General features: G+C 53.2%; 5 protein-coding genes across 5 annotated transcripts; 2 read left to right on the top strand and 3 right to left on the bottom strand.

The window, feature by feature from the left end:
- Positions 1-180: 180 nt before the first annotated feature.
- On the bottom strand, positions 181-2,712 carry LAJ45_03121 (uncharacterized protein; the record flags this gene model as incomplete). The annotated part of the gene is made up of 2 exons (XM_046112710.1): positions 181-2,640; positions 2,710-2,712. 2 exons carry the CDS (start codon positions 2,710-2,712, stop codon positions 181-183), a joined length of 2,463 nt encoding a protein of 820 aa, XP_045974199.1.
- An 814-nt stretch (positions 2,713-3,526) lies between these two features.
- On the top strand, positions 3,527-6,883 carry LAJ45_03120 (uncharacterized protein; the record flags this gene model as incomplete). Its single annotated transcript, XM_046112709.1, has 3 exons — positions 3,527-4,335; positions 4,459-6,459; positions 6,664-6,883. 3 exons carry the CDS (start codon positions 3,527-3,529, stop codon positions 6,881-6,883), a joined length of 3,030 nt encoding a protein of 1,009 aa, XP_045974198.1.
- A 390-nt stretch (positions 6,884-7,273) lies between these two features.
- On the bottom strand, positions 7,274-7,687 carry LAJ45_03119 (uncharacterized protein; the record flags this gene model as incomplete). The annotated part of the gene is made up of 2 exons (XM_046112708.1): positions 7,274-7,561; positions 7,613-7,687. 2 exons carry the CDS (start codon positions 7,685-7,687, stop codon positions 7,274-7,276), a joined length of 363 nt encoding a protein of 120 aa, XP_045974197.1.
- Positions 7,688-9,541: 1,854 nt separating this feature from the next.
- On the bottom strand, positions 9,542-10,886 carry LAJ45_03118 (uncharacterized protein; the record flags this gene model as incomplete). The annotated part of the gene is made up of 3 exons (XM_046112707.1): positions 9,542-9,566; positions 9,640-10,412; positions 10,506-10,886. 3 exons carry the CDS (start codon positions 10,884-10,886, stop codon positions 9,542-9,544), a joined length of 1,179 nt encoding a protein of 392 aa, XP_045974196.1.
- An 877-nt stretch (positions 10,887-11,763) lies between these two features.
- Positions 11,764-13,180, top strand: LAJ45_03117 (uncharacterized protein; the record flags this gene model as incomplete). The annotated part of the gene is made up of 5 exons (XM_046112706.1): positions 11,764-12,001; positions 12,077-12,141; positions 12,222-12,351; positions 12,415-12,738; positions 12,813-13,180. 5 exons carry the CDS (start codon positions 11,764-11,766, stop codon positions 13,178-13,180), a joined length of 1,125 nt encoding a protein of 374 aa, XP_045974195.1.
- Positions 13,181-13,585: the final 405 nt, after the last annotated feature.

Here is a 13,585-nt window from a genome sequence, read left to right as displayed (position 1 = left end):
AATCCTATCCGATATAACCCATCCATTGATATACTCTCGCAAGACAAAGGGAAATCCAAAACACCAAATCGTACCGCACCTCAATAGCTATCGCGAGTGCTCAGGGAGTAATCCTAACAACTATTAAAAGGTTAGTGACAATTCCGCAGGAAGGGAAGTTAGAGATTATACCAAAGGGAACTAATGATGCCCACCACCATCACCACCATCACCACCACCACCATCACCACCGCCTCCAGCTGGCCCACCACCACCATCACCACCGCCTCCAGCTGGCCCACCACCACCACCACCACCGCCTCCAGCTGGTCCTCCACCACCACCGCCGCCCGGAGGAGGAGGAGGTCCGCCCGGAGGCGGTGGAGGTCCTAGACCACCACCACCACCACCACCACCACCACCACCACCACCACCACCACCACCTCCACCACCTCCACCACCACCACCTCCACCACCACCACCTCCACCACCTCCACCACCACCACCTCCACCACCTCCACCACCACCTCCACCACCACCACCACCACCTCCAGCACCAGCAGCCGCGAGTGCGTCAGCAGCTCTCTTGGCTGCTATCCCGGCAGGTGTCCAGATCGTCCCCTGTAAGAAGTTTGGGTCAGCAACCCCGACACCCAAAGGATACTTCCTAAGGTATTTGGGGTCTAAATCGTCGATAGCATCCTGCTGTCTATCGCGACGCCTAACAAGAGTCTGAATTAGCCTTTGATTACTGGCATCAGTTCTAGGCATATATACCCTCAGTCCTTTGGCATTTATCCGGTGCTTTCCCTCCTCGTAATCCGAATCCTCTGCAGGAATATCGATCATGCTATAATCATCTTCCTCAACGTGAGGGAAAGCCGGGTTCAACGGGGGGGATTCCGCACCACCCAGGTTAGCACCCGCGCCTGCTCTGTGGAGGACCGCCAATATCCTCCGAGGCCTGGCATTGCTGTTCTTCAACCAACCTTCGAGCTCCTCTGAATCGGTAATTTGTACCTCCACCGGCCGAACGGGAGGAACAGCTGCCGGGGGGACATTCTCAATTGCCCCCCAGATAGTCCTGACTGCTCTGCCGGGTGCGGTGTGCTTCAGGATCAAGTTGCATAGCTCGGGGAAAGTTATCTTGGTCAAAATTCCGATGAACGAAGGTTCGTTCAGGGGATCATTCCAGTCATAAGTAGGTGGTGGGACGAGCATAAAGAATGCCCCTAGAGCATCGGGGTCCACCACGGTAACCATTATGGAAGGTCGCACGAGTTCCGGAGGTACTGCACGCTCTTTCCCTTTGCGAGAGCGTCTTCCGGCTGCCTGACCACCGCCGTCATCATCATCATCACTATCACCGGCAGCCTCTTTGAACTGACGGTCTCCCTGTCCCCTTGATAACCTATCCTTCATACCAACATCTGCGATGAGCCACTGTAGAGCACTCGCCAGTGCTCTACGGGCATCGGAGTCACCCCCAGTCCAAATTGGCAGAAAACCGTTGAGGGAGGGCAAGTTCATCAAGTAAAGGCATAGGGCATTGAACGCAGCCATACCGGACGTGCTTTTATTGACCCAACCCACATTTTGCATTTCCGCCTTTAGGCTGTTGCGGATGCTGGTGTACACTTTAGGTAGGTTGAGTAGACCTAAAGTCATCTTCGCTTTGCTTGCTTGAGTCATCTTGAATGCGGTCGAGCTCGGGGATGTCTCTTGAATACTCGGGGATGTCTCTTGAACACTCGGGGATGTCTCTTGGACAATCGGCGATGGCTCGGGTCTAATTCGTCTCTGTCGTACTGGTGAGGGGTGGTCTATTAGTTCGGACGGGCTTGCACTAGAAAATAACCGAGAGGGGCGTCGGGGCTTGAATGTAGGGGTCTCCGGTGCAAGAACCTTCGGTGGAGCACTGACGGGTGCTGGTGAGGGAGTAGTAGAGCCTGCTGGGCCTGTTGAGCGGCCTGTTGCTGGGCCTGTTGAGCGGACTGCACTAGACTTGGACCGAGTGAGAACTTGACTTGGGACTATGGTCTCCCGGGCAACGTTCTTTTGTGGAGCACTAGCGGGTGCTGGTGGGGTAGCACTAACCCTAAGTACGGTCGTCCGTACAAGGGCCTCTGGTGAAGCACTGCTGCGTGCTGAGGAAGCAGTGGAGACTGCTGCTAGTGGGCCTGTTGCTGGACCTGTTGCTGGGTCTTGATCGTCACTTATGTATGGTTCAGAGGGTTCGGAACTAAAGTCGGGAAAGGAGTCGGAATCAGTTAGGGTTGCTCCCCAGTTACTCGGGAAGATCCCTTCAGTGTCCGATGGAGCTAGGTTAGTATTTGGCGGAGTCCGGGTTTCAGTCCGGATTGGTGGAGGTACAGGGTTTTGTTTTCGGCTCTTGTTGATCGGGGTGAACCCGGAAAGCACTGGCGACTGCTTAGGGGGTGTTTCTGGTATCTCCTCCGGGATAGGCTTGACAGTTTTGCGGGACGATTTGCGACCTGAGGAAGTTCGGTGTTTCTTATGTTTTCGGGACGATTTGTGTTTCTTGGTTTTTCGGTGGGTCTTTTCGTTATCGTCTTCGTCTATGTCACGCAAGCGCTTCTTATTGGGAAGTTGATTTGTGTTCTGTGAGCTACCGGGAGTGCTCTGAGCGGTGTTTGGAGTCTGATAATGTTAATGTATCACTGTGGTGAGTATGGTTCTAAAATTAATTGGATTAGGAGAGAGAAATACCATCTTATTTATAAAGATTGCAAAGGTTAAATCGCTTGAAAACGGAGGAACTTGAAGGATGAGATTTCAACAGGTAATGTTGAAAGCAATGGAAAACTTGAAGTGATAGGTAGAGGAGAACTTGAAGGTGGTTAGGAACTTCTCACGAACTTGAAGGAAGGGAGGGGTGCTCTTATACCGAGTACGATCAGCTTTTTTCTTGAGCTTATCACGCTTCCGAGAGCACCCACGAATGCTCTAGAAGCACTCGAGGGTGCTCGTACTCAATGTTTGCTTCAATATATGACGTTGATCTAAATGCTCCAGGCGCACTCGGGGATGCTCTGACGGTACCAATGGTGACGTCGATAACATTCTGGTGTTGGGGTTGGTGCTTGTGTTCTTGTTGGTGTTGGTACTCTGTCCTCTAGGAAGCTGATTCGGAGAGAATGTATTCTTTGAGCTCGTAGTCGATATTAGTGTTGAATTTGGCGCTGAGAACACTGTCTCGATCTGAAGAGACTCCGCGAGTGCTCAGGGAGAGAGTGCAGATGCTCAGGGCGATAGAATCTAGCATAACTGGCCGCCTGATTGGGGTGGTGGGTGTTTCTTCGTGTTGGTGTTGATGTTTGTATTAGGTTGGTGATGTATGACATCAGACTCGTATTGAAAATCAGCCTTGCCGACCGGGGTGCAGGTGAGAGGAGCCTCATTGGCTGACAAATCAAATCATTCGAGCACTCTGCAGCAGCACCTGCAGGAAAGAGCCTCCTCGGCCTTGGCAGAAACCAAATTTTTAGAGCACTCAGGAGTGCTTTGCTAGCATCATGAGACTTCAATGAAATCGTCTTGCCCCTTTTGCAGCAAGCGGTACAGCTCCTCCGCGAACTTCGATAAACATCTTCGAACTACACATCCATTTGAAGCAGATGAATGGCTGGGAAACCAATTTTTACTCCTGGAGCGCGATCAAGAGGCACCCGATGACACTCACGACAGCCCGGAAGGCATTCACGATTCCTATTCAGATGCCCATGACGACTCGGATAGTTCGGAGAGCAACAGTATCAATTATCATGACCAAGATCCCGATAATAATTCAGATCTGGAATCCGAATCATATTTTATGATGGAAGAGACAGATGGAGATGCAAATAGGCATGAGGCAGCGACAACGATTTACGAGGGTGCTGGGGAGCGTCTCTACCGCTCGGAGGACTACGACGAATGCTCACAAAACCTTCTCCGATACCCGTGGCACCCATTCAACTCAGCATACGAGTTTAGAATGGCACGTTATTTCATACTGTCGAAGGCCTCACAAGGAAATATCGACAGTTTCTTTCTACACGCTCCGTCAAGCAGTGGCGAATGCTCCTACAGGACTGGGCGAGGTTTTATAAAGAGGTTGGACGAAATGAATGACATATTGGGAAAGGCGAGCTGGCATCATTCGGAGGTGGATATTGGGGGAGAGAAAATCCCTTACTATTACCGGGATCCAATGGTAATTGTGCGATATCTTCTAGGCCAACGGGCCTTTCGGGAGTCATTGGTGTACGCGCCAGTGGTAGAGCATAATGAATCTGGCGAGAGAATGTACGGGGAAATGCATACGGGAGATTGGTGGTGGGAGACGCAGGTCTGGTAAGCCTCACAAGTGCTCTAGAGGCAGTCGCTAATGCTTTCTGGACAGAATACCTTACCGGAGGGGTCGACTGTGGTACCAATTATATGCGCGTCAGATGGCACACATTTGACAAATTTTAGTGGGGACAAGAAAGCCTGGCCAATCTATCTTACCATCGGGAACATCAAGTCATCGGTCCGGAGCAAGCCCACCGGGCATTCGTTAATTCTCCTAGGGCTACTGCCAGTCCCACCTAAGCTCGGGAAGAACTCACTCGCTAATTCCGCTTTACGACGTCAGAGTCAAATGGCGCTGCATCGCGCCCTTGGGGAGATCTTTCAGAGCATTCGGGAGTGCTCTCAGGAAGGCGAGCTAATCGCATGCGCCGACGGGTACGAACGTCTATGCTTTCCGGTGTTGTCGGGTTGGATCGCTGATCAACCTGAGCATTCAAACTTACAAAATATTAGTACTAGCTCTTGTCCAAGATGCGAGGTGGAATTCCACAGTCTTGGGAGCACTCGCCGGAGCCCTACGCGCGATCACGAGGATTACCGGGAGAGGGTAAAGCTATTCAGGGAGAACCCGGGAAACCTGGGACCGGTGGAATACCTTGTCGCGAGATCAGTAAAGACACTCTTCAATGCTTTCTGGGGTATGCCGAGGGTTAATCCATACGATCTCAACAAACCGGACATTCTGCACAATATCTACCTAGGGATGTTGAAGCACATGATGGAGTGGGTTCAGGCTTTCTTGAAGAAGCACAATCGATTGGAGGAATTTGACAAGGCTTGGGCCTCGATTGCGCCTTACCCTGGACTGGCAGTACCGAACAAGGCATATCGTGCCACAACCCAATGGCAAGGGAAGGAGATGAGAAATCTGGGGCGGGTCGTTCTTGGAGCACTCGCGGCTGCTTTGAGAAACCCGGGGGTGGCTGTCAGGGGCGACTTCGCAAAGGCATTGAAATGTGTACGAGGCTTAATCGACTTCCACTTAATGGCGCAGTATGGGAGTCATACGACGAGCACACTGAATTATATGGAGAGCTATCTCGAGGATTTCCATAAGCACAAGGATATCTTTTTAGAATTCCGGGCGTACAAGAGGACGGTTAAGGATGCGAGAGATCGGACAAAAGCTGTGAAGACCTCAGGCTCCCAGAGCGCTCAGCGAGGTTTGGAGGAGATTCGCGAGATACGGGAAAGGTCTCACTTCAACTTCATCAAATTGCTCGTGTTAACGCACTATCGGGAACATGTCGAGCGCTTTGGGAGCATTCCCCAGTACTCCACCGACATCAGCGAACTCGCCCATGTACGTCAGATAAAAGAGGCATACGGAGCATCCAACAAGGTCGATGCTGCAACGCAGATACTGGACTATGGGGGGCGGCGGTTGGCGTTAGAGATTCGAATGCTGAATCTGAAAGACATTGTTGGAGGTCCTGAGAGCACTGACGACATCCTTTGGAGCCATCGAGATAACCTGAAGGAGTTACTTGAGATTTTTAAAATCGAAGACCGGAAAAAAACACCAAATGAACGATCCATAGTAGAAGGCCGACTGCCTCTAAGGCGTCTTTGCAACCCCTCCACGAAATCGGAAAGACTTTTCAATATTGCGGATGGACTGCAAATAAGCCATACCACGTTATATCGCCTGATAAAGGAGTATGCAGAGGATGCGGGATGCTCTCAAAGCTTTGCCGGAAGCTCTGAGAGCATTTTAGAGCGCCGGGTGGAGATGTTCACATGTTTGCAGGTTCCGATACCAATCTTCCAAAGACCTGAGGTGTACGAGGTTCACAATATCAGGTGTACGGGAAACGCGGCTTTTAGGAAAGGGAAAATAAGAAAGGATTGGGTATGGGTGTCGGTAGCGTCCTCAGAGGAGTGGGGAGTGTTTCGGGGACGCTTACCAGGACGTGTCGAGGCTTTGTTCAAGCTGCGGGACAGTGGGGGGCGAGCACATAGACTATGTATAGTGGAGCTACTCGAGGCAAAGGATCGTGGTATCGCTGATAGCTCACATGGGCTCCTGAAGGTTTGTAGGAGGAGGAGGAAGAGGATGTGGGTCGTTAATATTCGGAGTATATTGGGAATGGCCCATTTGTTTGAGGTGGAGACTGGTAATTGGTTGGTAAATACTAGGATAGACTTGCGTACGTGGAATGAATTTAGTTGAATACTTGTAAAGCCGTGAGGGCATTCTTGAGTGCTCTAGGAACGTTAGACCCAATTGGACTCTCTAATTCAAAATTCGTGTCGTTCTGCTATGCATGCGGATTGGAAGAAGGAGGTAAAGTTTCGGCCGCTCAGTATCTGAGTCTGGCTATCCAGCAAGCTCGCTCCAGGAGGTCAATGCCAGTCCATGTTTGCTGCTTATGCATGGACATTGAGCTTTTCAGACGAGCCGTACCATGGCCTCAACCTCAAGGCTAATTATGCCTTTCACGAATCGACAGAAACATACACGTCCGTCAAAGGTTGGGTAGTCGTCACCAGTATACAGGACAGTGCTCGTATCAGTATCCCGCGACTGACCGTACAGCGGCGTTGAGGATACCCACGTTAGATATCTTTTGAGGGACTGGTGCGGCCTTCCTATCCTTTGAGGACGGTGTATCAATCCAAAGGAGCCCAAGTGAGGGTTGCCTCACCTTGAGTGGGTATGACGAATGCCTCAGCTCTGTGAGCACTGGTGAGTGCTCTGGGAGCACTCGCGGAAGCCCTCGCGGGAGCGTTCGCGGGAGCGTTCGCGGGAGCATTCGCGGGAGCATTCGCGGTGCCGTGAGAGCATTCGCGGTGCCGTGAGAGCATTCGCCGTGCCGTGAGAGCATTCGTCGTGCCGTGAGAGCATTCAAGAAAACTGTGAGAGCATTGGGAAGTGCTCGCGTGTACTACTGACGTAATCAAAAGAAGCAAAAGTTCCTAGGTGCTGTGGGCGGAGTCACTCCATCCTAGCGTCTCCGGAGGGGGAGGGAATCTCATGGCGGCCCAGGCGACCAGAGCATTGGCGAGTGCCCTCCGGACGTGAGCCATATCTCCTGGCGGTCCCAGAGAGTGGGACGGTCCTGCGGCGGAGCCTGGCGCGAAGGTTGTAGTCTGGCGGTGCCGGACGCGCTGGGCGCTCGTGGCGCAGAATGCCCGCCAGGACGTAGGGGCTGCGCCCTGGGTAATAGGCGAGCTTGCTGATGTAGTCGTTTTTACAGATGAGTCTTATTTTGAGACTGGTGATCTACGAAGGAGGCGTGCGAAGGGTGTTCTACGACGCGCTGGGGAAGCGTACATTTCTCGGAATATCAATCGCAAATTCGGTACTGGAGCGACTATTATGTTCTGGGGAGCTATTCTCTATGACCATAATGGTAATCAACTCCCGTATCATCTGTATAAAACACCCTACGAAACACCAGAAGAACGAAGGCGGGCGGATCTACAACTACAGGAGGAATATGAGCAAGAATTGAGAGAAGAGGCATTTCATTTGGCCAACGGCGATTGGTTAGCTCAAGACCCTGAGCTAAAGGTACGTAAAAAGGATAGAAAGGGTGGTATAGATTGGTTTATATACCGTGAGAGGATACTCAACCCTCAATTGTATCCCTTTGTACTCCAAAAGATGGCTCAACGGCCTGCTGTATTACTCATGGAAGATAATGCCCCATCACATATACATCGTTATCATAACTACCCCCGAGAACAGCTAGGTATAAATAAGCTCATATGGCCCCCCAATTCCCCGGATTTAAATCCAATTGAGAGAATTTGGATGGAAATAAAGGACAAAATCAAGTCACAAATAGGGGTAGATTTTACTGCTGCAGCTATACGCCGTCTACTTTTACAAGAATGGACAAACTACCCGGTTGATAGAGTAAATCATCATGTATTATCAATGACAAGACGGATCGAAGCCTGTATTGCAGATGGCGGAGGAAACAATTTCAATTTTTAAACCCCAACGGGCCCTGTTGACAACCGTGACTATCAAAAGGCAAAGATCGAGTGCTCACCCATGATACTAAAAGCAGGTCAATTTCCTCCATGCACGGCTCCTGCACCTCATATGCGGACCCGGTCATTTTTACAAACGTCAGGAAAATACGAGTAATGTATGCATTGACGTTGAACTCAGTGAAAACGCACACCGTTGCGCACTGAAACCTGGATATGAAACTGCGTGGTGTCCCATTCGCCGGGAGTCCCGCTAGTGGCATTGGGTTGATTGATTCATAACTCGTTAATTGATTATATGTAGCCTAGAGGAGGATAGGACACGCATTGGATGCTTGATATTTATTAGAAGCATTGGAAAGACTCTAGCTCTCCTGTAACTCCTATTGGTTGCAGCATGTACGTATGAGTTTCTGTCCAAGCTGCTCGACGTCGACTTTCTCTAATCTATCCGAAATTTAAAACCCTCAACTAATTGCGATATCGCGAGTACACTGCACTGCAGCGCTACATGTAGTATAGTACTACTCTACAAGTATATGTATGTAGGTATGGGCTTATCTAAGTGTATATTGTATATATTGCTGCATGCACATTTTGCACCGCTGCCAGGGTTCTTCACTTGCAATTATTGAAACCGCGACCCGCGCTTATTCTCTACTGATATTTCAAAACCCTCTAATAGTACATAGTGCTTTGCATTATCTGGTGCATTGGTTTGATTAATTGTGTGCAGCTAGCTACGACACATACCGGGCTCGAACACGGCTCTGTATATATAGTAATCATCAATTAATAACATACAATCGGTAGCCACCAATATTCTTGCTACATCTAGACTAGTTAAACGATACACTTAACTCATGCACTGACCCGATGACGCGAGGCAATTGCAATTAAACAGGATCACGGGGGGCGTCAGAGCTAGAGTACTTCTTCTTCTTCTTGTATTTCAACCAATTGCAACACGAAATAAAAAAAAGATATCAAGATTACGAAAAAAAACCGAAATAGCCAAATTATGCATTCCCCACATTTTATCATTCCCCGCGTTCCATATATCCATGGCCAGTCAATCATTTCCACACCGCCGCCACCCACCAATAGCAATAATAAATAGTCAAGTCAAAAAGCGAAAGAGAGAGAGAGAGAAGAAATCTATCATACACACCTCCCCCCACAGCCACACCTCCCCGCACACCCCCGCCCCCTCACCCCCTCACCCCCCTCACCCCCCTCACCCCCCTCACCCCTCTACTCCCTACCTCGACGCCGGAAAATTCTTACTATACGCCCCACACATCAGCCTCTGCCCCCCTCCTCCCATCCCACAACCCCACAGAAAGAGCAGCCACATACCTATTCAACAACACCCCCTTCACACTCCTAATCTCCGCCTTCACCTTCGCCACCGGATCATCCTTATCCTTCTCCTTCCCGCCCGCACCGCCACCATACCCTCCATACGGGCTCGTATAAATATTCGTCCCGGGCCACTCATACGTCAGCGTCTCGAGATAGCTCGTGAGATCCTCCAGCGCAAACGTCAGCTCGTTATCCGTCCCATCACTATGGCTCTCCACGAGCGTCTGCAGCTGCGCCCCCAACCTCTCCAACTTCCCATCCGGCGAGAGCTCCGCGCCGTCCGCCAGGTCCGCGCCAAGGTCCGCGCTCGTCTGCGTGCTCGCATCGACGTGGAAGAGCTCGCCGGGGTCGCTGGTGTCGCTGTCCGAGTCGCTGTCGGCGCGGCGCGGCTTGATAGTCGCGCCCTCGGGGAGCAGCTCGGTGAGGCGTGTGTTGAGCGTTGCGAGGTTTGTGAGCGCGGTGCTGGCGAGGTCGAGGCGCGCGGAGGTCAGGGCGTCGTACATGGGGGTGAGGACGAACTTGTTGGCGCCGTAGATGGTGGCGGCGGCGCCGGTCGCGAAGTAGAGGGATTTGCCGAGTGTTTTGGCGGTCATGAGGGGAGCGGGGGGCGCGGGGGGGCGGGGGTGAGGAATTCGGGGTAGGTGACGATGGGGGCGACGGGGGCGGGGTGCTGCTGGCGGTGGTGGTGGTGGTGGGGCGGGCTTGGTGGGGACGACGGCGGTGGAGGTGGAGGTCGAGGTCGAGGTGCTGGAGGAGGCCTTCACAAGCTGTGGGTATGTCAGCTCTATTCCTATACTCTCACCGTACACCCACCATCCCTACTACCACCACTCCAGGGCCCAACATCAAACAAAACCTACCTCCTTCCCTTTCCCCTTATCCGCCTTCCCCCCCTCCTTCTCCTTCTCCTTCCTCTCCTCCTCCTCCTTCTTCCCGCCCACAACCACCACCCCCTTCCCCGCCTCCTTCTCCGCCAGCTTCTCCAGCAGCGCCTCCATCTCGTCCCTCGTCAGCCCCTTGGTCTTGAGGAACTCGAGCTTCTCCCGCAGCGGCGCATTCATGATGGGCGCGCTCTCGAGGAACTTTTGCGCAGAGTCGAGCAGCTCTGCACGTGTGAGCGGCGCGGGCTCGGGGCCGTCCTTCATCTTGGGCGTGCCGGGGGGGCTGGAGTGCACGATGTTGAGGCCCGAGGGGAGCTCGGGGGGCGTGTGTGGTGGGTTGGAGTTGTTGTCGGAGGGCATTGTGGGTGATGTGATGTGATTGAGGCCCCTATTAATTGTTGTACTGTGCTGTGTTCACGTAGTGGTAGTGTGTGTGTGTGTGTGTGTTCTGTGGGGGGGGGGGTGAGAGCTGGGGGTTGTGGAGAGTTGATCGAGGATGCTCGCTCAGCTCAGGTAGAAGAGAAGAGTCGGTTGTGATATCTGCTTCCCTGTGTGTTGCGTGCGTGTGTTGCCGAGGCAATTTCCACTCGTGTGAGTGTGTGTGTGTGTGCTGTCGGCCTGCAACTGGCCCCTGTTGAATTGTTGAACGTGAATCTGTGGCTGTCTACTCTACGCCTCGGTTTGTGGCGGTCTCTTGCAGCTTGGACATGCACCAATACCGAGTATTATGTATGCTGTAACTAAACCCTGACATTAATGCTCGGGGTAAACTTGAGTAGAGGAAACGATGAATAAGGCGTGCACGGGTCTGCAGGTACAATTGAGGCCTGTTTGCACAACCACACGAGCTCATATCTTCATTCCCGAATGCCTTACGGCTTGACCTTGAAATATTAAACTGTATTGTTTGTACGTGACCGTACACTCACATATACGGGCTCTGAATCCAAATATTAGCTGAGAGCTATATATGCGTGTGTAGCAGCAGCTTATTGGCAGGGAGGCAAATGTTGTTTGACTGAGGAAATCTCTCAGTTGAAGAAGGAAAGGCATGGTAGTACAGGTTGTACCCGGCACACGCGTGAAGAGCTGCAATAATCTGAATACCCTAATCCATCCATACTCAACCTCACTCTCTATCTCTCTCTCTCTCCGCAACCTCACTATCTCTCTCTACAACCACAATTAAACCCCACAAACACCAGCATAAACATCTCCATACACATCCCCATCCCCAATGGCCTCCCGCCAGTCCAAAAAACGCTCCTCCGACCCCCCCCCTCGCTCCGCCCCAACCACCACCAAGCGCTCCCGCCGCTCCCCCACCACCTCCGAATCCAGCGAAAGCGAGCTCTCCGAGCTCGAAGAAGAGAGCATGACGCTCCCCAACGCCGACGACGACGACGATGACGACGACGACGAAGACGAGGACTCCGACCCCAGCTCCGAGGAGAGCCCGAGGAGCGCGAAGACAGGTCTGCCCGCCCCTCACCCGCACCCGCCCCGGGAGGGAGGGAGGAGAGAGGGAGAGGGAAGCTAACCCGCACTAGTTACATCTACGAGGACTCCGACTCGGCGCCGACGCCGGCGGCCGCCGCGCGGCGCAAGCCGACGCGTAAGAGCGGGCTGTCAAAGGTGTCCAACGCGCCCGTCGAGGACAGCATCACCGTTCGCGGTGGCGGCGCCGGGGGCAAGAGGGGGCAGCAACAGCAACAGCAGCAGCAGCAGCAGCAGCAGCAGGGGAAGGGGAAGGGGCAGCAGCAGCAGCAGGGGAAGCAGGGGGGGGATGCCGCGGCGGGGAGCATAAAGCTGACGCTCAAACTTGGTAAAGCCGCCCTGCGCGCCGTGACGACGGACTGGACGCCGCCTCCGACTGACCGTGCGGCAGGACACGACTCGAGCAGCGATGAGGAGGACGAGGAGGAGGATGTGGACGCCGAGGGCGAGGACGACGACGAGGTTGATGCCGAGGGCGAGGACGAAGACGAGGACGCTGAGGGCGAGGACGAGGAGGACGACGGGCTCAATGACGAGGATGCTGAGGGCGAGACGGACGACGAGGAGATGGTCGATTCCGACGAGGATGCCGAGGGGACACCGGAGTTTGGGAGCAGGGGGGGCACCCCCGATATGAGCCGGCTGACGAAGCGGCAAAAGAGCAAGCTGGACGAAGTCTACAGTGCCGACCTGCTAGAGCTGCCGGCAGGCATCGGTATGTTTTTTCCCGCACCCCCCAGAGTAGCTAACACGACACTACCGCAGCGCCCCTTACTAACACCCCTGTAGAGCGGCCCAGCGCGGCCAAAGCCATCCCCCTCACCGCGGACGAGCAGGCGCTCAAGCGCGCCGAGATGGCGCGGCGCCGCAAGAACCTGACGGACCAGCGGCTCGAGGAGGAGAAGATGGACACCATCAACAAGCTGCTCAAGAAGCAGACGCCCAAGATGCGCAAGTCGCAGGGGCGGCAGACGGGCGATGCGACGCCGAACGAGGCGGGCCCGGAGGGCGGCGTGGTCGAGGCGCCCCCGGCGCCGAAGATGGTCAGGTGGGTGAGCAATAAGGACGGCATTCGGGTGGGCGTGCCGGAGAGCTGGTTGGCGGGGCCGGTGGGGAGGGTCTTTATGCCGCAGGGAAGGGGCTGGTGCAGGAGGTGAGTGAGGACGTTGTTCCAATGGAGATTGAGGCTTGATTAAACTGGTCTGGATGGGCGGGTTTGGTTTGGTTTGGTTTGGTGGGCACGTGTAGTAGATACAGGGAGTCTTTTTCGTGAATATTAATGTCTTGGTTTTGGTTTGGATTATGTTAATTCGTTGCTGGATATGTTGCTACTGCTACAAATGATAACTACTATTAATTGCTACTGATATCTACAGATTCTGGTGAAAAACTTATTGCGAAAGTCAGCGGTATAAGAGTGGGTTTCTTGGTCTATGCTCACTGCAGGGCTTCTTTTATGGGCCAATCCCTTCGATTCGTCTGGCGGGTGGTTTTCCACGCCCTACTAGACTGCTGGCAGCTAAAGGATGCTCAACGACAGCCCAAATAGCCTCCGTATATAC

This window comes from Morchella importuna (assembly GCF_003444635.1).
Source record: "Morchella importuna strain M04M26 chromosome Unknown Morimp01GS006, whole genome shotgun sequence".
Taxonomy (NCBI): domain Eukaryota; kingdom Fungi; phylum Ascomycota; class Pezizomycetes; order Pezizales; family Morchellaceae; genus Morchella; species Morchella importuna.
Note: the sequence above shows the minus strand (reverse complement) of the source record. Positions and strands in the feature narration are given on the sequence as shown.